We start from the raw sequence: 26,890 nt of genomic DNA, 5'->3' as shown, positions 1-26,890 counted from the left end.
TTGATTATCAAACTGGGGATCGGCATGGGGTGGCCTGCTCTCTCTCTCCCAAATTAAACACACACAGACTAAGAGTACTAAGCTTGGTATCACCACTTCATTTAAATGGGAGCTATCGCATCCATGAAGGGGGCGGTCCTTCCCAACATGATCCATGGACTGTGCCCCTCAGACATGCCCAGGATGTGTGGGAGGCAGGGCCATGGAGATGTGCGTGAGGATGCAGGGATGTCTGTACGTCTACATTCGCGGGGATGCCCACACCACGTAAGCCTTACGGGTCTCATTTTTTGGCTGACTGATGAAAATTCTGGGCTGGGTCACATGTGGAAACTGCCACTTTAAATAAAACTGAATTTAAGGCTAGAGACAGACGGCTGGACAGAAAGTCCCCACCAGGGGCTCATGCAGAAGGGCTGTTGAGATTTGACCCTAGCTGGATCAGATACTTGGAGGGCCCCTGGCCCGGCTCCCCACCCCAAATTTTCTGACGAGGAAATGATCAGCAGATTAGAGAAGCAAAGTGTCCGAGGGCATCCGCAAGCTGGTGGGACAGCCCAATAAACCGATTTCAGAATTCCCCTTGGGGTTTCTAACCTGAAAATATCCTTTCAGATTGGCTGGTGTTTTATAGTCCCCTTTCAAGACCTAGGAAAGAGAAACAAAGTATCACTATCATAGAAATTATCAAAAATAAAATTCAGTCTGTTACCACCACCTTCCCATCTGCTCATTTATCCACCCACCTATTTATCCATCTACACATCCATCCATATACATTCATCCTCCTACCCACCCATCTATCCACCCATCCATCTACCTATCCACCCATCCACCCATCCATCCACTCTCCCATCCATCCACCTATCTTTTCATCCATCCACCCACCCATCCACCCATCCATCCACTCTCCCATCCATCCACCTATCTTTTCATCCATCCACCCACCCATCCACCCATCCATCCACTCTCCCATCCATCCACCTATCTTTTCATCCATCCACCCACCCATCCACCCATCCATCCACTCTCCCATCCATCCACCTATCTTTTCATCCATCCACCCACCCATCCACCCATCCATCCACTCTCCCATCCATCCACCTATCTTTTCATCCATCCACCCACCCATCCACCCATCCATCCACTCTCCCATCCATCCACCTATCTTTTCATCCATCCACCCACCCATCCACCCATCCATCCACTCTCCCATCCATCCACCTATCTTTTCATCCATCCACCCACCCATCCACCCATCCATCCACTCTCCCATCCATCCACCTATCTTTTCATCCATCCACCCACCCATCCACCCATCCACCTATCCATCCTCCTTCCCAGCTAGCCAGCCAGCCATCCATCCATCCATCCATCCAACAAACATTTATTGACCTCCTCTTATTTCTAAGCATCATTCTAAGCTCTGGAGGTACAAAATTAACCAGACAATTAAAATTCCTTTTCTCCTGCAGCCACCATTCTAGAGGAGGAGCTAGATGATCCATAAGTAATAAACACAAATAAACAAGAACATATCAAACCATGAGGAGTACAGTAAAAAAAAATAAGACAAAGGGATGTGATCAGGAGTGACCAAGAGGCTTCTTTTGCGCAGATGGTCACAAAAGACTTCTCAGAACAAGTGACCTTTAAGCTGAACCTTCAATGACAAAGAAAACCAGCCAAGCCAAGCTCTGAAGGAAGAGTGTTCCAGGCACAGCACACAGGGCAAAGAAAATTCTAGGCCTTTCCATAACTTCTCCATATATAAGCCATCATATAGACCAGTATCGACCAATAGAATATAGGGTGAACCAACTATGTACTTCTAGTTTTTTAGTAGTCACATTAAAAACAAAGTGACCAAGGGGTGCCTGGGTGGCTCAGTCAGTTAGCAGCCAACTTAGGCTCAGGTCATGATCTTATGGCCTATGAGTTCGAGCCCCACATAGGGCTCTGTGCTGACAGCTCACAGCCTGGAGCCTGCTTCAGATTCTGTGTCTCCCTCTCTCTCGGCCCCTCCCATACTCGCACTCTGTCTCTCTCTCTCAAAAATAAGTAAACCTTAAAAAATATATATATTAAAAAAACAAAGTGACCAAAAAAAAAAAAAAGTAAATCAAGTGAACTAATTTTCATTAGATCTTTTATTTAACCTGATATATCTAAAATATTCACTCTTCGACAAGTAATATAAAAATGATTAATGACAAACTTCACATACTGTTCTCCGTACCTGGACTTCAAAATCAGATACGTGTTTAACACTTAACAGCAACCCTCAATTTGGACCAGATTTCACTAGGCACATTTCAGTGGCCACACAAGGTTAATGGCCAGAGGCTGTAATGGACAGTGGAGGCAGAGACAATTTCATTAGCACTGGGGTCCTTCCAGTGCCCAAGTGTCCTGCACCCCAGGATCTGTTACAGGAATACACAGTGTCCGCATAGAAATACACACACACACACACACACACACACACACACACACACACACACACACAGTTTTCAGTGAGGGAACGTATCTTTGCAGTGACAGCAAAACTACCAGGAAGATTAAACAAGCGTCTGGCAACCCCTGGGAAGAAACCTCTTTGGAAGAAAACCAGGAGCAGCTTCCGTTTTAAACAAACAAACAACAGAGCTTCAAAGAGTTGGTCTTCCTCTTCAGAATTTTTTAGAAGATACACAAGGTCAGGCCTTATTCTGGGAGCTTCCGACCTGCATTCTGGAACAAATCAGGGGTCTTCGCCTTTTAATGTTTTTTTTGATGTTTGCTTATTTTTGAGAGAGAGAGAGGTGGGGGGAGGGGCAGAGAGAGAGGGAGACAAGGAATCTGAAGCAGGCTCCAGGCTCCGAGCTGTCAGAACAGAGCCCGACTCCGGGCCCGAACCCACAAACCACGAGATCACGACCGCCAGTCGAAGTCAGATGCTTAACTGACTGAGCCACCCAGGCGCCCCAGGGGCCTTCACCCTTTAAAGAGGCTTCAGAGAAGTTTCCATGGGGCCCCTGGCTAAGAACACAGAGTCAGGAGAGCCCTCTGTCAATGTGGTCCTCATCCTGGTCCAGCTACTGCCCCTGAGAAGCACCCTGGGTGCTGGAGTTCAAGATCACGCTCCCAGCTGCTGTTTCTTCTTTTTAATCTAATTGTTTTCTCATCATATGAAAATATATGCAATACATTATACAATAAGATAGCCTAGGTACAGAAAAGTGTATGAAACACATTAAGTACAGCTTAAAGAGTACTTCATGAAAGCATAAGAATAATAAATAGCAAAGGCTTAGAATAAAAATAATGGAAAAAAAAATGGACCACATGGAGGTTGTGAATAGTCACACTGTCAGATGCAGTCTGAGCATCATGGAAGTGGACCTCTGGGTATTTCCACAAAGAGATGTTTGCAAAATCAATAGGTGTCAAGGGGGAGAGGAAGTGCTGAGACCCGCTACCCTTCCCCGCTACCCTTCCCGCTACCCTTCCCGCTACCCTTCCCGCTTCCCCGAGGGCAGAGCCTGCATGTGTCAGAGAGGTGTGAAAGCCTTGTTAACACCAAATGGGGTCTTTCTCCTCCGGTCACTGAACAATTAAAGGGGAAGAGGGAGAAATGGGACTTTCTCCCTTTGCCTTCAACACAAGAACTGTTCACTTCCTAAAATCAGCATGTGAGGGGCCCTGGGTAACTCAGTCGGTTAAGCGTCTGCCTACGGCTCAGGTCATGACCTTGCAGTTTGAGAGTTCGAGCCCTGCGTCGGGCTCACTGCTCTCAGCACAGAGCCCCGCCTCAGATCCTCTGTCCCCCTCTCTGGTTCTCTCCCTCAAAATAAAGAAATAAACTTAAAGATATTTTTTGTTTTGTTTTCTATTCAGCACATGTTTGGAAATGCTGAGCGTAGCTGGAATTAAGACTCTTGGGGCGCCTGGGGGGCTCAGTCACTTGAGCGTCTGACCTCGGCTCGGGTCAGGAACTCTCAGTTCGTGGGTTCGAGCCCCGCATCGGGCTCTGTGCTAACGGCTCAGAGGCTGGAGCCTGCTTCGGATTCTGTCTCCCTCTCTCTCTGTCCCTCCCCTGCTCTGCTCGTGCTCTCTCTCAAAAGTTAGTAAACATTTAAAAAAAAAAATTAAAAAGACTCCAGGTCTTACTGGCGTAGGAGCTAGGAGCTCGCGTGTCCCCAGGCACGGGCCCCACGCTCAAATACTGTCCCTAACTTCGTGCCTCCAAGGAAGTCAGCATACAGCACCCAAAGTAAACTAGAAGCTGTGACAGTCAAGGACGGACTTGCTAACTGTTCCTTTCCCCAGGATTACCTGACTTTAATGCTTCAGAAACATCTAGTAAAGTCATTTCCCTTGACCACCTTAACCAAGGAGAGCTTAAAGAGTAATTCCAACTGCCCCAAGCTCCCATCTGTCTGAGAAATCAACATTAAAATTTAAGGGGGCAGGGGCGCCTGGGTGGCTCAGTCAGTTAAGCATCCGACTTCAGCTCAGGTCATGATCTCACAGTCCGTGAGTTCGAGCCCCGCGTCGGGCTCTGTGCTGACGGCTCGGAGCCCGGAGCCTGCTTCGGATTCTGTGTCTCCCTCTCTCTCTGTCCCTCCCCCTCTCATGCTCTCTCTCTGTCTCAAAAATAAATAAAAACATTAAAAAAAAAATTTAAGGGGGCAATAAAGTGACCAAGAGTTTATTTCTATTCAGCCTCAACAAAGACTTGAAGTACTTTCTAAACAGACAAATAGCCAGGGAAATGGGGGGAGAGAGGGTAAAAGAGAACAGAGAAATAGGATGAAATTAGGACACATGGACCTGCTGGTAGAAAGGCTAGCAGTTGGATTTGAGCTTCCCTGTGGCCCAAGCAAAAACGGCCGTCATACACATACAACCACCCCCGCTCCAGGCCGGGAGCACGTCTCCGCGCGAGCACACGCACTCACCCGGTGGGTGTTGTTGACCACGATGGGGTCGGGGTTGCCGTAGTTGGGTGGGTTTGCGTAGGGGTCATAGCCGAGCCGCGCCAGCATGGGGGCGATCTGGGCCATGTCCCTCACCACGTCCCCAGGGATGTGGCCGGTCCACTTGGAGAGCGCTTCAAGGTTCACGGGCTTGATGACCTGGTCTGTGGATCGCTCGATCCTGGGGAGAAAAAATCAGGCCGCAGGGGGCACAGGAAGACCCAGATGGCACCTGGGTCACCTGTGCCCGCCTCGGCTGTGAGGCTGCGGGCAAGTCACTTGCTCTCCTCAGCCCTCCTCTGTACGATAAGAGCTTCTGTGGCCAGAAACTGGAAACTGGAAGACAGTGGAAGGTGGTGAGCACTTAAAATCCTGCTCCCTTGATGTCTCCAACTTTTTAAAAATAACGTTTTATTTCTGTGACTAAAATGGGTATTTCGTTCTGGAGAAATAATTATAAAACACGGACCGCCCCCTCCCAGCCTATCAGCTCCCTACCGAAACCCAATCTTAGCATTTGGGGGTCCACCCGCTCAATACTGTCTTCTGTGCTTTCAATGGGAGAGTGGCCAAGGGCAGACTCAGGGGCCGGGCCGCCTGGGTTCAAACCCCAGCTGTACCGACACTGGCTGCGTGGCTTTGGGGGGGGGTTACTTCACCTCTCTGAGCCTCCGTTTCCTCATCTACCGATGGGAATAATGATCGTGCCCACCTCACTGGGCTGTCCTGGGGAGTAAATGAGTTAATGACAGACGAGGCGATGGCACGCTGTAGGGTCTCAGTAAGCACTAGCTCTTTCTCTCTCTCTCTCTCTCTCTCTCTCTCTCTCACACACACACACACACACACACATCCACGGAATACCTATGGTTGGTCTGCAATTTTAAAACAGAATAATACGCTGTCTGTATCACCTGATAACTTCGTTTCGCACCCGACACCTCCTCCCTTTCTCCAGCTGTGTGGCATCCCTCCAGAGCGTATTTTTCCAGCCCCTAACGGTGGCCACTTAGGTTGCTATCACTTCTGTGGTCACCGTGGAACCACCACCACCTGGGACGTGCGTCCTCGCGCGCCCCTAGGACGGGCTTCTCGCACTGTCTGAATCACAAGGACCCTACCGGTCGCTGTCCGAGGGCCTTGTACGGCGGAGGGTGGGGCACTCCCAGGATCCAGGCCCTGTCTCCAGGTGCTTCCATCCCAATGAAGAGAGAAATTGGGAAGAAGACCAAAATCCAAAAAGATGTGGCAAAAGGAAGGTGGGACCAGGAGTGAGGAGAGCGGGGAGGCTGGGGGGGGGGGGGGGGGGTGGGGACGGGCGGTAAGAGCAAGGGTTTGGAGTGTGCAGACCTCCAGGATTTTATGAGACAGAAGGGACACAGGTGCATCCCACAACATGAATGGGACACATGCTTGATCTGAGTAAAGAACCAACATGTCCCGGGGCGCCTGAGTGGTTCGGTCAGTTAAGTATCCGACTTCGGCTCAGGTCACGATCTCACGGTTCGTGGGAGCCCCTGCATTGGGGTCACTGCTCTCGGCACGGAGCCTGCTTGAAATCCTGTCTCCATCTGCCCCTCCTCCCCTGCTTGTGCTCTTTTTCTCTCAAAAATAAATAAACATAAAAAAAAAAAAAGAACCAATGTGTTCCAAAATATGAGGCGTGAGACAGAATGCTGCGCTCTATGGGGTGGAATATTACACAGCTGTCCAAAATGACGTCACGGTGGCATGCTGGGGCCCGGCGGCCAGGTGGTCCCATACACAAAGCGAAGAAAGGTTACAGGGAAACATGTTCCTGTTTCAGGAGGACTCCGGTTTTATCAACAGCCCCTGACAAAGGACCAGTAGGTCACAGATCATAATCTGGAAGGTGGGATTTTGGGTTCTTGTTCCTTACCCCGGGGGAATCGTCTCAATCTCCGACAGGAAAGATATATTCCTTAAGTTATCTGATTTTTTGGCTAATTTGCAAAGATCCCAGCCCCAGCACTGACTGGCTGGGGTACTGGGCACGTGGGCACGTCACTGCCGGGAGAGTTCCTGTACGTCCCCAGCTCTGCTCGGGGCTCAAGAGCTCTTGGGGATGGGGTCTGACAGGGCCCAGCCATGAGAGAAAGGAGGTGGCGCTGTCCCAGGAAGGACTGCTCTCTCATTGGCCTCTCGGGGATGCTTGGGCCAGATCGGGATGGAGACAGATGGACGGCACCCTCGGATCCTGCGTTGTTCAAGCGCTCTGGGTCTCAGGAGAGGCACGGCCTCCCCAAAGGAGGAAGGCGGAGAGGAAGGGACAGAAGGGGAGAAGGAGGAGGGGTGTGGAGAGCTTGCGAGCACACACCCTGGAGTCCAGCAGACCTGGGTTCAAATCCTGGCACTACCCTTTGCCAGCTGTGTGGCCTCAGGTAACGTCTCGCTGCGACTCAGTTTCTCCGCCTGTCAAATGGGTATAGGAGCTGTTCTCCTGTCCTCAGGTTGGGAATTAAAGGAATAACGTGTGTTGGGGGCTTAACTCAGTGCTTACTACACCTCAGGCACGCATTACGTGGTCATGAGGGTGAGGATAATGAGCGGGCCGATAAAAGCGGTCTCTATGCTACCATGGTGACAATAATAATAGAAATAATCGCACCTAACGTGTCTTGACCTATTTGATGCTCCCAGGTAGCTAGAAGGCTGCTCGATTAGATCCCTGCGCTACAGGTAAGGAAATGGGGGGCACAGAGAGGCTGTGTCACTCATTCAGCAGCACACAGTCAGGCGGTGGCTGAGCCGGAATCAGAACCCAGACAACCTGGTTCCAGATCCATGTTCTGAATGTAACCTTCGCCCGCTACGACTTACTGCAAAGCACATTCGCATCTGCTGGTTGGCTCAGAAACAGGGCAAGAGTGAGTGCCCCGCTTCTGCGGGTGCTGAAGCTGAGGCTCAGAGAGACAGCGGCACTCTGCCCTCCCATTGCCTCTGACTCGGGCCAGGGGGCCGTGGGCGCAGGGCGAGGGCTCCACTCACTTGGACAGGGACACGCCGCCCGGCTTGCCAATGAGGTCCTCGTGGTGCAAAACAGCGTCGCTCCAGGCAATGCCCAGGAAGTCCAGGATGAGCTTGAGGGAGCGCCTGGGGTGCAGCACCAGCTGCTCGTAGTACACGGGCAGGCACTTGTCCTTGCCCACCTCCATGCACTGGGCGTACATCACCTCGATGGCCTTGTTCCACTTGGTGAGGCAGTCGCGGTAGCTGCTGAGGTCGAAGCCGGCGATCGTGACCTTGCGCGTGATCATGGAGTGCACCGACGCGCGGCCGTCGCGCACCATCAGCAGGAACTTGGAGTTGGGGAACAGGCGCGACAGGTAGACGGAGGACTTGAGCGTGAAGGGGTCCTTGTTGCACAGCACGCGCGCCGGCTCCCCGTGCTTGGCGATCACCTCCAGGATGAAGGCCTGCATGGCGGCGTCCAGCACCTCGTCCGTCACGCCCGCCTCGTCCAGCCGCAGCTTCTCGCGGCCCGACTTGGACCAGGCCTGGCGCATGGCCAGCACGCGGGGGATGATGCGCGTCTCCTCGCCGCAGCGCACCTCGGGGTGGGCGTCCAGCATGGCGCGCATCAGCGTGGTGCCGCTGCGGGGCACGCCGCCCACGAAGATGAGCGGCATGGCCTTGCCGTAGCGGTACTCCACGCGGTCCGCGCCCACCATCACCAGGTCCTCCTGCTCCGGCCGCATGGCCCGCCGGAGCCCCCGCGGGCCCCCCAGCACCGCGCGGCACTCCAGCACCTGCTGCCCCACCTGGACCGCCAGCACCAGGGCCAGGGCGCAGCTGGCCGCCAGCAGCGCCCTCCGCACCGACAGGCGCATGCTGGGCCCGGGGTGGCGGGTGGGCCTTAGCGCCAGGTCAGCGGAGGGCGGGCGGGACTCGCATCTGGGGAGAGAGAGGGAGGCAGGAGTCAGGCAGGCCTGGGGGGGCTGCCGGCCCTAGCCAAACACGCTGCGATCGTATTCCTCATCCGACAGAGGGAGAATAACAATTATTAAAAAAAAATTTTTTTAACGTTTCTTTTTGAGAGAGAGAGAGAGAGAGAGAGAGAGAGAGAGAGAGAGAGGGAGGGAGGGAGGGTGGGTGGGTGGGTGGGGGAGGGGCGGAGAGAGAGGCAGACACAGAATCTGAAATAGGCTCCGGGCTCTGAGCCCTCAGCGCAGAGCCCGACGTGGGGCTCGAACTCACGGACCGCGAGATCATGACCTGAGCAGAAGCTGGATGCTTAACCGACTGAGCTGCCCAGGTGCCCCGTAAGAATTATTTTTCAATTGACTACTAAAGTATGGAAAATAATAATGCCCTGGGATGTCCGAATTCAGCAGCACGCCCACTTTGCAAGGACAAAGTTTCTGTGTGCCCTGTTCACGGCGGGCTCTCCAGAGTCTAGCACAGAGCCTGGTACCTAGCAGGTGCTTCGTAAGTATTTGGGGGATGTGCCTTGGTTGAATGAGCAGGACAAGGTTCCAAGTGCTGTGACATGACGGCCGTAGAAACAGAAGGAAACTGAGGGCACCTGGGTGCCTTAGCATCTGACCTCGGCTCAGTTCACGATCTCACAGTTCGTGAGTTCGAGTCCCACATCAGGTAAGCTTGAGCCCTGCTTCGGGTGAACAGACGCCCCGCTTTGGGTAAGCTTGAGCCCCACTTTGGGTAAGCCCCGCTTCTCTCTCTCTCTCTCCTTCTCTCTGCCCCTCAGGGGATTCTCTCCCCCCCCCCCCCCGCCCTTCTCTCTCTCTGCCCCTTGCTCCCTTGTGTTCCCCGCCCCCCCTAAAATAAGAAAAAACAGAAGGAAACCAAGAAATGGAGAGGCTGATCACAGGTGCCCAGCTGAGGAGCAGCCAGGCTGGAGTAGAACATTCTGGCCCGGGCCAGCCAGCTCTAATGCCTGCTCTGAAGGACCACACCGCCTTGGTGAGAGATGCTTTTCAGGAGATGGTGTGGAATATGCTGTCCTGTTCTGGGCTTCTTCTGGAATCACTACTCACTCCCTCAGTCTTCATTCGGTGAATGGGGGTATTAAGTGCAAAAAAGGTGCCGGGCACCGTGCTCAGTGCTGGGGACAGGAAAGTGGGTAAGACAGCTGGGCGGGGGAGCGATAGCACACAAGCTATAGGCACCCAGTGAAAAGGGCTTCCCCTGTAAGAGGGATCGAGGAGGGGAAGGAGGAGGGAGGGCAGGGAGGGCCCCTCGGGGAAGGTGGCATCCAAGCGGAGTCCTGGATGAAGCTGGCCATGTGAAGATGCATGGAGGACTGATCCAGGCAGAGGGAACAGAGAATGCAAAGATCCCCAGATGGGAGAGGGTGGCCCCACACCTGGGAGGAGGGGGTGACAGCTTCTACCCGAGGAGGTGAGGGAAGACTTCCTGTAGGAGGCAGCCCCAGAGCCAAGTTCTGAACAGTGCACAGGGGGTTTTCAAACAGCCAGGTAGGAAAGAGAGAGGAGGGTGTTCTGGCAAAGGGAATGCCCAGTGCAAAGGCCACAGGCAGGTTCCTTGATGGATGCGAGCTTCAGCCGGAACCACCAAAGGACCGACCCAGCCTGCATCCCCACCACGGGCTGTAGCAAGCGGGACGTAAATATCAGAACGGAGGGAATGCACAATCTCGGCCCCGGGGTCCAAGCTGTCGAGAGCTTCAGCATTTCCTGGCTGTGTGGCTTTGGGAGAGTCACTTCCCCCATCTAAACCACAGTTTCCTCAGCTGCAAAGAGGGGTGGGGTGCACTGACCTCAAACGCTGAGAGGATTCTAGAAGCAACTAAGAAAGCAAAGATGAATCTCAGCCTGGGGTCACTGGCCGCCGTGGACATCAGAAAATAGCTGGGGACCCTCTCCCCAGGAAACTGTGCTTATCATATGCTGCTGACAATGGCGGGGGTTCACTGGTGCCCTGAATTCAGGGTCGGGGATAGGGAAATCTAATGCCAGGGCTCCTTTCAGGGAGAAGGCAGGCTGGGCAGGACAGAAAGCCACTTGGAAATCCCTCCCAGGACCTATCAACTTGTTCAAGTGCTCACTGAAATTCTCCTCTTCGACTTGAGACTAGAATTCTGTTATTATGTCAGTGTCTGTGCTCCTGCGGACCAGTCCATCACACTTTAGTTTAAATTAGAGCAATCACCCTTTCCTCCTGACACTTGGTGGGCAACGAGAGAATGGACCAGAAGGTGATGGGAGATGCACAGAAAGGAAGAAAAGGGGTAAGCTTTGGGGAAGCTGTTTCCAGAAAGGGTAAGTACAGTGTCTGTGTCCGTGTGTGTGTGTGTGTGTGTGTGTGTGTGTGTGTATTCTCTAGTGTGTATTCGGGGTCAGAAAGTGACTTGGATACTAAATATCAGGGGGAAAGGACTAGAAGAATGGACAGAATAAGAAAAATGTTACCAACACACCAGTTTTGGTTGCTATTGATCATTCCTGCTCAGTTTAAACCAAAGCACACGAATTTTGGGTTCTTACATTTATGACGCACATGCTCAGCTAAAACTTTTACTATGCATTAGCAGCATTTAATGGGATCACCCCTATCACCCCTGGGGGAGGGACGCCTCGCCCTCAGCAGCTCAGAGAGAAGAAGCCACTGGCCTAGGGTCGTGTGGCCAGAGACAGGCCTGCATCTGAGCAGGCTGAGGCAAGCTGTTCGCTGTCCTCAGACAGGACGCAGTGACAGGCCCCTCTCTGTCGCCAGAAGAAGACAGCTCAAAGCAGACAGGTCAGGCCTAAGCAGGAGACAGCAAAGCCTGGGGGGCGCCTTGAAAAGAAAAAGTAGGGCAATGTGGTAAAAAGGGCAGCCAGGGACCCACAAAACCAAAGGCAACTTCCTGGCCATCTACGGTCAAGGACCCCACTCTGCAGGCGCCAGAGCGCCCAGCCTGGGGATTCGGGCCAGTCTTCTACCCCCCACTATCCCGCTAGACCCCGCCAAGGGCAGTGTCCCAGCGTCCTGGCAGCGAGGACGGCAGGTACGAGACTCAGACGTGGCTTCTTAAAGCCCTGGGTTCAAATCCTGCCTCTGCTGCTTGCCAGCTGCTGACCGAGACAAGGGACTTCACCTCTCTGAGCCTCTGTTTTCCCCTCAGAGAAAGGGAAGGGTAATAATTACCCTTCCTCAGGGAGCTATTCTGAGATTCGGGGAGACTCCGTGCGAGGTGCTGAGATGAGCAAGCGCACCAGAAACGCTAGTCAGATGGGACACAGAGGGCTTTGGATTCTGGCCGTGCCTCGAATCTGCTCAGCGATGCCGGCCAAATCCCCTGCCCGCTGTGGGATCCGGCCTTCTCCTATTACAGGAGAATCGTCTTTCTAAGACATGAAAAATAGCAGAGGACTGTCCCCGACATGCTGCTGGGACCCAGTGCTGCATTTCTAACAGAGAGAACACCGGCCAGGGGAGTCTGGCTGCCCCATAATGGAAGTCGGGGGAGTGGGGTAGCTCTAGGGCTCGGGCGGGGGCGGGGGCGGGGGGACTTCTGGAGGCACTTACCTCCCCCGGGCACTGTCATCTCTGGGCTCTAGCCCTCGTGGCCGCTCACGGAGACTGCTCGCCGGCTGTCCCCTGCAGAGGCAAAGGAGATGCTGCGTTAGGGGTGGGTGCTGTGGAGGGGGCCCGGCCCCCTCAGAGGGGCAGAGGAGGGTGTCAGGCTCCCCAGGGGCATCCGGCGGTGATTTGGGGGGAAGTTTTCTGGGGGGGCAAGTTGGAGTGCAGGGGGAGGCCATCTGAGCCCAAGATGTAACAGCTGGAGTCTGAACTCGCCTGGTCCTACAGGGAACGAACTGGCTTACTGTTCAGGCAGAGAGGTATGAGCTGAGAATCTGGGTTCAGGTGCTGCTGCCTTAGGGAGCTGTCGGGTGTCTGCGAACCAGGGTTCTCCCTTCCTCTTGGCCCAAGGACATTGGACTTCAGGAAAAGTAAACATAAGGATAAGCAACAACTACCACCATTATATCACTAATCACCATCTGGGGCTGCTGGGTACAGTTGAACAGGCTGTGCACTGCCCAACTCCAAAAGGGCACCACATACCTAGCCTATGATAAATAAGGCGCCCTCAGAGTAGGACAGCATCCTGCCACTGTCACCTAATACTGACCCAATGCCTACTATGTGAGGACCTTGTATCATTTAGTCCCCCTACGAGGAGAGTGTGATGATCCCAATTTTCTCTTAATTTTTATTATTTTTCTAAATGCTTAATTTATTTCCTTGGAGAGAGAGAGAATGCAAGTGCGTGGGGGGGAGGGGCAGAGAAAGAGAGAAAGAGAGAGAGAGAGAGAGAGAGAGAGAGAGAGAATCCCAAGCAGGCTCTGCGACATCAGCACTGAGCCCAACACAGGGCGTGATCTCACAAACCTTGAGATCATGCCCTGAGCTGAAATCAAGAGTCAGACGCTTAACTGACTGAGCCACCCTGGCACCCCAATCCCAATTTTCGAGAAAGGAAAAAGACCTCAAGAGGAAGAGCAACTCACCCAGGGGACCACGGGAACCAGGATCCCATCCAGATCCATGAGCCTTGGGTGCCCAGCTCTTAACCACAGCGGTAAAGGAACGGGGCCATGGATAGGATGGGGTCTGGCAGGAAGCCGGGCTAATGTGGAACCAAGGGGCTCCTGGTGTACTTGTCATGCTGTGTCCTTACCATTTGGGGGCGGGGTGAGGAGTTTTAGTCTGATTCTCACCTTCCCCCATGTTACCGGTGGGATGACTGAGGCTCGCGAGGGAAATTATTCCACAGACTTACACACGGAGTCCGGGGAGCTCCTGGTCCCTTTCCAAGAGGCGGGAGTGGTTACGAACACAGTCCTGAAGCCAGACGGCTCCCTGACTCCATAAATCACCGTTCCTCGGAGCCTCAGTTTTCCTGTTCTGTAAAATGGGTTGTTGTCTGCTGAAAGCTCACGATGGCCTATTTACGGTGAGTGCTCAGAAACCTTTAGCTATTACTGTATCTGTGTCGTGTTGGAAATTATCTGGGTGTACACTGTTACCACGTCTCTCTGTCCTCTCTCCCTTTCTCCTCGCCTCTGTAGTTTGTGCCTGTCCTGGAAAAAGCAGGCTGATGAGGACTCGTAAACACAGCTGGAGAAGGGTATCCAGATGTAACCACAGCAACCAGCCACACACACACACACACACACACACACACACACACACACACACCCTGCCTCCGAGCCTCCTGGGGGATGGGCGGCCAACAACAGAGACCTGCCTCTTGGAACAAATAAAAACAATTAGGGACAGGGCACTTGAAGCTCTTCCAGAGTCGAGATGGCTGGGGCCCAGGTGCCCTCGGGTGGCCCTTGAAATGCCACAGTGCTCAGAGAGGCCTGCCGGGGATGAGAGCTGCCCCAGACTCCCATTATTTACAGCTGCAGTCCAGTGTGGGGCACGGACCCCTCGGAAGGCATTTAAATTTAAATTAAGTAAAATGAAAAAAATTAAAAAACCAAAAAAAAGTGGTGGGAGCACCTCAGTGGCTCAGTCGGTTAAGCGGCCGACTTCGGCTCAGGTCATGGTCTCGCGGTTCGTGAGTTCGGGCCTCGCGTCGGGCTCTGTGCTGATGGCTCAGAGCCTGGAGCCTGCTTGGATTCATTTATTCATTCTCTCTCTCTCTCTCTCTCTCCCCCTTAACCCTGCTCCTGCTCTGTCTCTCTCTCTCTCAAAAATAAAAACAAGCATTAAAAGAATACAATAAATAAATTTCAGAAAAGGAAATTAAGGAAAACGAAAGAAAATGTTAAATTCAGCTCCTTGTGTGCACCGGCCGTATTTCAAGTGCCCAGCAGTCGTGTGGTGCCAGTGGCTACCGTGCTGGACAGTGCAGATCTAGGATGGGGTCAGTGAACCACGGACCAAATCCAACCTTCAGCCCTTAAGAATAGCTTGCGCTTTTTTTTTTTAAGGGAAAGAGGAGGGGGAGGGGCTGCGGGGAAAAGGAGAGGCAGCAAAACCCACCTCACGCACTCAGCAAAACCTGAAATGCTTAATATGTGGATACTTATAGAACAAGTTCGTGGACCCTTGCTCTGGAACATTCCCTTTATTTGCAGAAGGTTCTACCGGACAGCGCTGACTTGGAAGAAAAATGAGGTACACGGGAGGGGGGGGTGTAGAGAGTGTGGACATGAAGCCTCCTTTCCTTCTGGGAGGAACATCAGCATTTATTAAGCACCACTGTGCGCCAGGCACCAAACCGAGGGCATTCCGTGCTTCACCTCAATTTGTCCTTACAACAGCCCAATGGCAGGGTGGGGTGGCAAGGGGCACCCCGGTTCTGCAGTTTAGGGATGACAGAGTCAAACGCGGGTGCAGCGTGTGCATAATTATGCCAAAAAGCAAAACCGCCAAATCGGCCGAACCGAATGGCAGACGCAAACCCCAGAAGAAGAAAAAAGACAAGAAGGAAATACATCGACTCAAAATGCCAACAGGAGTGGTGCTTGGTGATAAGTTTTCTCCCCAAGACACACTGTCACAGTCTTTCTTTCTCTGTAATAAAATAATAAAGCGACTAGTGTGTTTTTAATCATATGCCAGGTATAGTAGGGGGCCAGGCTGCTTGGGATCAGATCCCGGCTCCACCAGCTACTGGCTGTGTGGCCTTGCCAAGTCACTCACCCTCTCTGAACCTCAGTTTCTGCATCTTTAAAATGGGGATGACAGCAATACCTGAAAGGAGGCTCCCCGGGGGGGGGGGCACCTGGACACTTGAAATGTAGCCAGTGTGAACGAGGGAGGATCTTGCCTCGTAGGGGTGCGGGGAGCTGTAAATCAGTTAGAACGTGGAGCTGTTCACAGGCTGGCTTTCGCTTTCTCATTTCAGCTGCAGGAGAACCTTCTAAGGTGGGGCCTTTTATCCCCATTTGATAGGCTGAGGAGATTGAAACTCGGGAGAGTTGAAGTGGTTTGCAGAAACCACACAGTTTAGTAAGAAGAAAAGTCAGTTTCCAAATCTGGTTATGTCCCTAGATCCCTGGCATCAATGTCACATGGTCAGTGGCAGCCGGGGAGGGCAGAAGGGACTCTGCTCTCTCTCTGCACTGGCCCAAGGGTTTCCCTGAATGACCGCTGGAAGGGAGGGGCAGGGAGAGGGCTGTTCGGTCTTCCAGACCCCTTTAGACCCACATTCATTCATTCCACAAATGTTTATTGAGCACCTACTATCGCCAGGCACTGATCAGATGCTGGGACACATCAAGGGCGGCAGACAGAGACCCCTGCCCGCATAGAGCTCACATCCTGGAGGGGAGCAAGGAGATCAGTGTGTGGGATCATGAAGCCTGTGACACATGCTCAGAAGGAAATGCCCACAGCAGGGACCGGGAGATACGCCATATGGTGTCACAGAGGGAGGGGACATTTACACCGAGACCACACCAATCTGGGGTCGAACTCATTTGAACTTTCTAACTCAGCAGGGTTCCTCCAAGCTCAGCAGATCAATAGGTTCCCCAGGCCGGGGAGGCAGGTCGCCGGACTTACAGAGTGGCCTTGGAGGGGTGCCTGGCACCCCTGTGCCCGGGCCTCAGCCACCGGCCCTGCAAACTTTCCCAGTGGGAACCAGCTTCCAAACATTCCATTACCATGGCTACTACCTACCCCGCTGACCTCACCACCCCGAGCCCCAACCCTTCCCTGGCAAAGCTGGGGAGACAGGAGACAGGTGATCTCTGGGGTAGGGCCCCTGGCGATCAGAGACCTCCGGAGACCCACTCCCGAGACAAGCCAGCCAGAGTCCAACGGGGCAAGAGGAAGAGGAAACAGAATGAATTCTGGGGCTCTGGACCAGGCTTGAGCATACAGAGCATTCTCAGGGCTTAAAAAGGGAAGAAGAGACGGTAGGCTGGCGTGCTGCTTTAAAAGCATTAGGTCTTGGGGTGCCTGGGTGGCTCAGTCAGTTGAGTGTCTGACTTTGGCTCAGGTTATGATCTGGTTGTTCATGAGTTCGAGCCCCGCGTCGGGCTCTGTGTGGATAGCTTGGAGCCTGGAGCCTGCTTTGGATTCTGTGTCTCTCCCTCTCTCTGCCTCTCCCCTACTCGTGCTCTCTCTCTCTCTGTCTAAAAAATAAGTAAACATTAAAAAAAAAAGAAAAAAAATTAAAAAATAAAGTATTAGCTCTTACTTATTAAGCACTTACTGTATGCCAGGTACTGAGCTAAGGGTTTTACACACATTACTGAATTTTGTCCTCACTGTCTGGCCACCCCCATTATTTCTTTTGACCCTCCCTTATTAACCACCTGTTTACTGGAGCTCAGAGAGGTGGTGTCACCTGCCCAAGGCCACACAGCTGCTAAGCAGGGGACCCAGGAGGAAAACACAAATCTTTGGATGTTTTTACCCAAAGTGACCAAAGCGGGGCTCCCACGTGCGGTCTGGCCTCCCCCTCAGAGGCCCAGTTCAGCCCTCTGTTAAGGCACAAGATAGGGATGGGAACTGGGGAGGCCGCGGGTCATATCCCGGCTCCCCCGGTCAGCGGCTGGGTGTCCTGGGTCATTCCGGTGTGGCTCTCTGAGCCTCGGTGTTCCCACCTGACAAATGGGAATAACACCCAGACCAAAGAGAGTCTTGAGGAACTGGACGTAACTTCTACCAAGCCAGGCACAGAGTCAATATGCAAAACTAGGCGCGTTTAATATTATGAGTACTGTCCTCACAGCACGTGGACAAAGATCTGAGAAAACGAGTGGCCCGGCGAGGTGGGATCGGCAAATCGCCTCTGTGAAGGGCCGGGAAGCCAACGACCTTGGCCACGTGGGTCAGACGGTCTCAGACGCAGCTACGCCATTCGCGAGAGCAACTCCAGACAACACAGCAAGGAAGGCGTGTGGCTGTGCTCTGATGTACAAAACCAGGCACTGAGCTAGATTTGTCCCGCGGGCCACAGTGTGCCAACCCCCTGGCCTGCACGGCAAGGTTACGGTACAGGCAGCACACGCGCCCAGCAGGGCTTGGATGAGCCCAGGACGCGCGAATGCAGTGAGCCCCAGCGGGAGCTGGTGTATATTCTGGTCCTAGGCCCCCCCTCTTCGGGGGAGGCCTCAGGTGGCCAGGCTTTGGTGGGTGAGAGGAAAACGTAAAATTCAGGGGATCAAATAGTCCATTAAAAGAAAAATGAAGAAGCACGTGCACAGAATCCTGTGGCATCTGGTCTGTCGCCAAGTAAATAAAGACTCGGAGAGAAGCTTTCGTGTGTGTCTGGTGCTTTCCTGGACCAACAACCGTGGGGATAGATGCTGTTACCAGCCCCGTTTTACAGAGGGGGGTAAGGTGAGGCTCAGAGAGGTGAGGTGCCTAGCCCAAGGTCACACAGATGGTAACTGTGCCTGAACTGGAACCCAGGTCCTTCCCAGCCTTCCCCACTCCTCTGGCATGGCCCCTGGTTCCGGACTTCCTGCTCAGGGGAAACACGGTAAGGGGGGCCCTGCCTGGTAAACAATGCAAACAGGAGAGGCCCAAGGGACCTTGCACTGGCCACACATTCGTGGGTACACACACACACACACACACACACACACGCACACACGCACACACGCACGCAGGCATGCCCGAGGCCCCGTCTCCATTCCTCTGCCAAGAAGCTGCCAGAGGGGAGGAAATGAGCACTGGAGCAGGAGTCCATTATTAATGCAGCCCTTGCGGGGGTAGGAGAGGGAGGTATTACCTAACTTCTTTGTGCCTCAGTTTCCTCATCTGTGAAGTGGGTCTGCTAATGGAGTTGTGAGACTAAACAAATGAAGGGCACAAAGCACTCGGGACAGGGCCCTATGACTGTATCCCTGTGATGTCCACCCTCAACTCGGTTCCCAAACCCCCGTGCAGCACACCCCTGGGTTCCACGCCCAAACACTCTGATTCAGAAGTTACACGACGAGGCTCGGCGAGCTGCCTTTTACTAAGTGCCTCTCCCCTCGACGCTGCTGCTGGAGGAAATGCTACTTAGGGCCCTGGATTCGCATGCAAGGTGCCCACCCAGGCCAGGTGCTCACGCGGCGGTGCAGGGCAGCATCAGGATGCAGCCCTGCGACGCGCTGGTCTTTCCACCTGCTCTGTGCCACAGACCCCTTCGACTGTGACATCGACGGACCCCTTCAGAGAAGAGCGGGTTTTTATTAACGTTTACTCATTTATTCTGGGGGTGCGGGGGCAGAGAGAGAGGGAAAGAGAATCCCAAGCAGGCTCCGCACTGTCAGCGCAGAGCCCCACGTGGGGCTCGAACCCACAAACTGCGAGATCGTGACCTGAGCCAAAATCAAGAGTCGGACGCTCAACCGGCAGCATCCCAGGTGCCCAGGTTTTAAATAGAATCAAATACAAGGATCACAAGGACACCAGTTATAGTAAAATCTGGCCAAGGACACGATTACCAAAAGACAAACAAACAAAAAAGCTCTGATAAAGTGACCGCTGTGCTCATTTATCAAAAACAGTAAGGGGCACCTGGGTGGCTCAGTCGGTTGAGCGTCCGACTTTGGCTCAGACCACGATCTCACGGTCTGTAAGCTGAAGCCCCACATCGGGCTGCCTGCTGTTAGCAGAGTCCACTTAGATCCTCTGTCCCTCTGTCTCTGCCCCTCCCCCACTTGCATTCTCTCAAAAATAAATCAAACATTTAAAACCAGATGAAGAGGGGCGCCTGGGTGGCGCAGTCGGTTAAGCGTCCGATTTCAGCTCAGGTCACGATCTCGCGGTCCGTGAGTTCGAGTCCCGCGTCAGGCTCTGGGCTGATGGCTCAGAGCCTGGAGCCTGTTTCCGATTCTGTGTCTCCCTCTCTCTCTGCCCCTCCCCCATTCATGCTCTGTCTCTCTCTGTCCCAAAAATAAATAAACGTCGAAAAAAAAATTTTTTTTTTAAAATAAATAAAAATAAAACCAAATGAAGAAAGAACGAAAGAACAAAAGAATGAACGAAAAATGAAAAAATGAAAGAACGAAAGAAAAAATGAATGAAAAACAAAACAAAGAGAAAGAAAAAGAAAAAAGAAAAGACAAGACAAGACAAGACAAGACAAGACAAGAAAAGAAAAAAGAGAGATCCAGAGGCAGGCCCTATAACAAATACAACGTGCACGCAGCGATGACAAGAGATGTCTGTAGCCGCTGAAATACAACATAAAGGTATGTGTGGCTCCTATTGGTGACCACGGCCCAGCTGCCTGGATCTGTCACCTACAAGGACACCTGGAGGAAATATTAAATCAGAGTCAATAAAGATATCATTGGTTCCCATCCAGACTCCCGGGCCCCTAGGGGGGCCTCCAAAGCTGCACTCCCACCTCGGGAGGGGTTCGGACTTGATGGCATAGTCCCGAGCGCAGCTTCGGTGTTTTGAATTTACATAAAAAAATAAAAGTAGGAGGGGTGGCTGGGTGGCTCAGTCGGTTAAGCACGGACTCTTGGTTTCGGCTCAGGTCATGATCTCGCGGTTCGTGAGTTCGAGCCCCACGTCAGGCTCTCTGCTGTCAATGCAGAGCCTGCTTCAGATCCTCTGTCTCTCTCACTCTACTCCTCCTCCAGCCTCTCTCTGTCTCTCAAAAATAAACAAAAAAAATAGTAATAAAATAAAATAAATTTAAAAAATAAAAGTAGGAGGCGATACAACTATTACAAAGAAACATGGCCTCCGCCCACGCTGGGCATCACATGCCAGCAGGTGACCTTGGCTCAAGTCTGAAGTAGAGGACACCGGGGACCAGAGTCGGGGTGACTGTGGCCCCAGACCCGGAACACACGGCCCCACGGGGAAGCTGAACGAGCTCTGCGTCTCAGCCACCGGCAGTGCAGAGACCCCAGGTGTGCACCTGCCTCGGCTCTACACCCCTAGCAGTGCCCTCTCCTGTCTCTGGGTCTCAGTCTCCTCATCTGTAAAATGGGCCCAAGAATTCTTCTGAGCAAGACCGCTGTGAGGATTCACAGAGACGGAGGCTTCACTGAGAGAAGGTTAGTTATGCAACCAAGCCCACGGTCCACCTTGGAATGTTTTCATCATCTCAAAGACAGACCCCAACTGTTAGCTATCGCCCCAATCCCTTATCTCCCCCACCCATGGCAACCATGGGATCTACTCTCTTTCTATGGATTTGCCTCTTCTGAACATTTCATATACAGTCAACCCTCGAACGACATGGGGGCTGGGGGGCCGACCCCCCATGCATCTGAAAATCTGCAAACAACGTTTGACCGCCCCTGCCCCAAACTTAATAGCCTGCTGTTGACCACGAGCCTTACCCATAACATCAACAGTCCATCAACATATATTTTGTGTGTTACAGGTACTCTAAGCCATATTCTTACACTAAAATAAGCTGGAGCAAAGAAAGTGTCATGAAGAAAATCATAAAGAAGAGAAAATACATTTACGGTACTGTCCTATATTTATATATATTTTTAAAAATCCATGTATAAAGTGGGCCATGTATTTGAAACCTGTACTGGCCAAGGGTCAACTGTAAACGGAACAGCACGGCACATGGTCTTTACTGGCTGGCTTCTTTCATTTGATGTGCTTTCAAGGCTCACCCATTGGTTTCAATTTTTTTTTTTTGATTTGCATTAAAATGTTATCTACCTTGATGACAGAACTTTCGGACGCCCCCCTACGTTCTGTGCCCAACGCGAGTGCCTCACTCACCACAGCCTCCAGGACAAACCTGGGTTTGATTCTACAAACCACAAATCGATGCCATGGCTCTGTTTACACCTGTACTCAGGAGCTGGGGAGCCTGGGGACCCCAGAAATGCCGGGATGGCAGGGGCCACTGGGCATCTCTCCGGGAAATCCACGCACAGTGGTATAACCAGCTTCCCCCACAAAGCCCTGCTCCTTCTGGCACCACTCTGCTCAACTCGCCTTGAGAAATTCTACCACAACTGTGGCCTTGAGGTAAGCATTTATTGAGCTCCAGCTGTATACACTATGTGTCATCTCCCCCCACACGGAGCTCAGTTCTCCTTAGACAGTCACGGCATACTCACTAAGGCAGGCAGTGAGGCCAGGGGACAGGAGCCGGGTTCATCTCTGCCGCTCCCTGGCTCGCCAGCTCTGGGCAAGACACTGACCCTCTCTGAGCCTCAGTTTCCTCACCTGTTAAATGGGGTGTGCGAGGAGATTTCCTCCCGGGGGGCTGAGAGAAGACAAGAGTCCATGGGGAGTTGTCACTTGATCAAAGTGAATGTGTGCTCACTCAGTGGGCACAGAGCTGAGGGCCATGTGACCATGGCACCATCTGAGGCTCCAAGCCACCCCGAGAGGAGGTACAATGACATCCCACTTTACAGACGAGAAATCAAAGCCTCGGGGAAGTTAAGTAGCTTGGCCACCACCCGGAGACTGGTAGGTGTGGGCCAGGATTTACACTGAGGTCTGACTCCGAAACAGTGGATCTTAGACATCGAGCTGGCTTCATTCGCCTTTTCATGGGCCAGACTCCTTCACTCAGAGACCTGACGCAGGACGAGGGGAAAGTGCTTCCAATCCTGCAACCAGGACATGCCTCTTCCCTCTCCGGGACTCAGTTTCCCCACCACTGACTCGCGAGGGGTGGCGGAGCTCTGAGACGCCCTTCCCTGCCCCACACCCAACTTCCACAGCTAGAATCCTCTCTGATTCAACACCTCACGTGGTGCGCCCGGTAAGATTTCACCCGCAAAAGGAGTTCAGGGTTCGCATTTGAAAAAAGACAAAAGAGGCCAGTGTCCTTATCTGTAGAATGAGGACAATGGCGGTGCCCACCTCCAGGGGCTGCTGAGAGGGGACAAGATAGCACATCCATAGTGTCTTACCAATCCCCTGACTCCAGCTGGACCCCCCCAGTGCAGCCCAGGATGCCCCCACGCTCCCGGCTCTCCAAGACAAGGGCTGTGAAGGTGACCTTGGGCGAGGCTCTTAACCTCTCTAAACCTTAAAACGAAATCGGAAATCGCTTTCCAGGCCCGCTTCGCGAGGGCTCCCCTGCTCAGTGTGGCCACGGCAGGTGGCCCGGCATCAGCATCTCAGAAACTCTTTAAGGCCTGGAAGCCACGGACTCCAGGGAGAGGCCTCGGCCACCCGTACTCTCCAGTCTTGGGAAAAACGTCCAGCTGAGGCCATCCGGATTTCACCCCACAGGGTTCTGGCAAATTCCCAAGGACAACCGCCTCTCAGGCCTAGGAGGGAGGGCTGTTCCGAGCAAGAACATTCACCCTCTCTTTGGCCATGACTGACGTATCAGGCCACCGCAGACCGCCGTGGCTTCTCGTAATTGGTCTTCCTTCCTTCCTTCCTTCCTTGGCCAGCACCCAGCTCAGTTGCCTGCCTCAAAGAGGACACGGGTGATGAAGCAAGGGGCAGGGTGCCCAACAGGGGTTAAGGGCATGGGAGGACGGCTCAGGAGGGGCCGAGTCCACATTTGGCTCCGCCGAGGATGGGCCATGAGACCGGGGGCAGGGGTGGGAGGCAGTTAACATCAAAAGTCTCAGTTTCCTCCTCTGTAAAATGGGCTGAGCTGCCTCCCTCAGAGGGTTGCCGGGATGCCTACTGAGGCAAGTGCTTAGGGCCGGAGCTGAGAGAAGGAGTCCAGTACATGCCAGCTATTAAAGCATCATCATCGTCTCTAAATATTCTAATTAAACATTCCATGCTACAAACACAACAGACCCAGATGTGACCCTGTAAGAATTCATTACCCCGCAAGGCATCCTGGATAAGTTAGGGGACAGAGGTTAGTTGATCCCATGATGGAACATATTTAGGTTGCAAAAATACTCCAGAAGGGCATACCCTAAAATGCTTCATTTATTTCTCCTTCCACACCACCCCTCTGACCCCCTGAGTTTTCTAACTCTCCAACAGTGAGTATGTATCAGTGGCACGATACAAAAGAAAAGAATGGAAAAATGAAATGCGGGGGCGGGGGGGGGGGTGTTCCCAGGTTCGCGGCATAACTTGGAGACCTTAAGCTCTGGAATACAGAGCCAGCTGCCGAGACAACCCACGGCAAGCCCAGAGAGGAGAGTCTGTCTGGTCAAGGTCACGGAGCAGGCCGGGCCTGGGCCCAGCTTTCCAGACACCCAGCCCTGGGCTCCTCTCTGCTGGCCTCGTGCTGGCTCACTCCCCTAACAACATGAGGTAGGTTGACCTTCTGATTTAAAGTCTGGCTCTGAAGTCAGGGTGAAGATCTTGGCAGGGCCAGGAGCTACGTGACCTTGGGCAGGACACTCCACTTTTGCGAGCATCAGTTTCCTTTATCTGTAAAATGACAATCAGCCTTGTGGCAGTGCCAGATGGTTTCTGTGCGGATTAAATAAAACAGTGCAGGTAATGTACTTACTACTCTACCTGGCAAATAGTAGGTGCTCTGTGTCCTATTATTATAGTTATCACTATTATTAGTATTTGGAATCTAGTCATGTCGGGCAGGATCCTTTGAAGGGCGTGGAATGCTAACCCAGTAGGCACGGGTAGGAAATTGAGACTTACGTACTAGGGAGCCATGGCAGGTATTTGAGCAGGAGAGGTGCAGTAGGACTCCGAAGCTGCATAGGGCTGGCAGCCAGTGCCCATCTACAGGAAACTTTCTGCCAAGGTCCTCTGTCACATCCTTGGCCATCCCCCTAGCGCTGCTGTGCAAAACCAGCACAATCCCCAAGGGGGATTTCTGGGTGCCAGCTGGGCACCGGTACATGTCAAGTGATCAACAAGCAGGGGGACCTGAAGCAGCCCAGATGGCCTCAGTCCACAGGTGCGGGGACCAGGAGGTCCAAACACCCGGCAGGGGCCCCAGGGTGACAGAGGAGAGATGGCCCCTGTCTCAGAGCCATGAAGAGTGGCTCCCTTCTACTTTCCTGTGTGACCTTGCACAAGTCCCTCCCTCTCTCTGAGCTCCTCTGCCCAAATGCAAACAAGGTCTTAACTGCTTCCTTCTGCTTCAGGGCTGCGGGGAGAGGGGGGGCGGGGGTGCTGCAAGCCTCACAATAAAGGCAACAGTGGTTTCCTCTGGTTGTTCCCAGTATGTGCCAGGCACTCTGCTGATCCCTTCAGGTGCAAACCTTAGTTAAACCCTCACAACTCCAGGGGCGCCTGCGTGGCTCAGCTGGGTGAGCGTGCAACATTGACTCAGGTCATGATCTCATGGTTCGTAGGTTTGAGCCCCTACGTAGGGCTTTTCACTGACAGCACAGAGCCTGCACTGGATTCTCTGCCTCCCTCTCGCTCTCTCTGCCCCTCCCCCACTTGTATGCGTGCTTGCGCTCTCTCTCTCAAAAATAAATAAACATTAAAAAACATCTTCTAAACCCTCACAAGTCTAAAAGAGGTCCTTGTATCATTCCTAGTTCTAAAATTTATTTAAGTATTCAAGTCACAGGTACAATCTTCATTTTTCTTTTTTTTAAGAGACGGCTTAAGTCTCCTTGGAGCAAGATCTCCAATGCTGTTTTGGTTAGTTAGTTGGTTAGTTAATGTTTATTTTTGAGAGAGAGAGACAGAGCGCGAGCAGGGGAGGGGTAGAGAGAGAGGGAGACACAGAATCCGAAGCAGGCTCCAGGCTCCGAGCTGTCGGCACAGAGCCTGATGTGGGGCTCGAACTCATGGACCGCGAGATCATGACCTGAGCTGAAATCCAGTCAGATGCTTAACCAGCTGAGCCACCCAGGTGCCCCGTGGTCCCTTTTTCTAAGAGGTAACCACGGTCAATCAGTTTGGGGAGGAGCCGCCTGTCCTTCTTTCTATGAGGTCCTGGTTGGACATGTATCTGAATGGCCATCACACAGGGCCTCCCTCCCACCCTCCCGAGCATCCCTCCTCCCCTCCTTCCACGCGCACACCATCATCTCCTGCCAGGGACCGATTTTACCCTTCAGGGGGACAACTGGCAATATCTGGAGACAGTTTTGGTTGTCACAGCCAGGGGCCATCTCAGGAGCAGAGGCGGAGGTGTGGCTAAGCGTCCTATAATGTCCAGCTCAGCCCATACCACAAACGATCATCTGGCCCCAAACGTCCGTGACGCCGAGGCTGAGAAGCCCTGGATCACGCACGTCCTGAAACCCGCTTGATTCCCTCCACATTAGGTCACGGGGGTATTGCACACGTGTTCGCCACTCAGTAAACATTGCCAGAGCACCTACTATGTGTTCCCTGTAGCCCAGCCAGACCCAGGTTAGCCAGGGGTCACATGAGCGAATGACAGAGGCAAAGCCCCAGCGCTCAGAAGGCGGTCCATCCTCACAGTAAACAAGACCCCTCCTTTAAATTGTGCGAGAGCACCTCCTCCCCCTTCCCCAGCAGGGATGGCCCACCATCCTTGGCCAAAGCCTTCCTGAGCGACATTTAGGCTGTTCCCATCTCTGATGCAACCGGCCCCATCGCTAAGGAGCAGGCCTCCTCATACCCACGTGTGAGAGGCACCCTGGGGCCTTGCTAACTGCATCAGCAGGGTTCCCTGGGAGCTTGCTCGTCCCCTCTGGCAGGTTCCAGATCCAATCTGCATTTTAACAGACCACGGGGATTCCCATGCGTGTTAAAACTTGAGAAGCACAGATCTAGGCAGCTGCGTAAGAAGGGTCCGCTGGCTGGGGAGCCGCGCGTCTCGACACCTCCCCAGAAACTGCCAAAGCGCCTCCAGAAGGCCAGGGGTCTGTGAGTCCTCCTGCACCGACTTCGGACTGTCAGACGCTGCTGTTTTTGTGAAGCTGACGACTCCTCCCCTTTTCCAGATACGAAGACTGAGGCTGAACAAGGTGTGCAGACAAGCAGGACCCCTCTCAGCTCTGGCTTTCAGGATCTGGCCAGGCCCCCCCGGGCATGTTCCCTGCCAGCTTCCTGCCCACCCACCCTGGCTGGCAGAAAGCGGCTCAGAGCAGGGGGGCGGAAAGGTCACGGCTCTCCTGGCGAAGGAAGGAAAGTTCCCGAGGTGGGGCACG

General features: G+C 53.1%; 1 protein-coding gene across 4 annotated transcripts in view; it reads right to left on the bottom strand.

The window, feature by feature from the left end:
• The window catches only part of TPST2 (tyrosylprotein sulfotransferase 2), a 52,438-nt gene that overhangs the window by 4,736 nt on the left and 20,812 nt on the right, over positions 1 to 26,890 (bottom strand). For all 4 annotated transcript variants that reach the window (XM_027050926.2, XM_027050925.2, XM_053205474.1 and 1 more), the window contains 4 exons: positions 12,474 to 12,545; positions 7,971 to 8,876; positions 4,944 to 5,142; positions 598 to 648 (listed from right to left, as the gene is read on the bottom strand). In XM_027050926.2, the coding sequence (XP_026906727.1) occupies positions 598 to 648; positions 4,944 to 5,142; positions 7,971 to 8,812 (1,092 nt within the window). In that variant the 5' untranslated portion in view covers positions 8,813 to 8,876; positions 12,474 to 12,545. The remainder of the gene's footprint in view (positions 1 to 597; positions 649 to 4,943; positions 5,143 to 7,970; positions 8,877 to 12,473; positions 12,546 to 26,890) is intronic.

The sequence above is a fragment of the Acinonyx jubatus genome, chromosome D3, assembly GCF_027475565.1.
Source record: "Acinonyx jubatus isolate Ajub_Pintada_27869175 chromosome D3, VMU_Ajub_asm_v1.0, whole genome shotgun sequence".
NCBI classification, from domain to species: domain Eukaryota; kingdom Metazoa; phylum Chordata; class Mammalia; order Carnivora; family Felidae; genus Acinonyx; species Acinonyx jubatus.
This window is presented reverse-complemented; position numbering and strand designations above follow the sequence as displayed.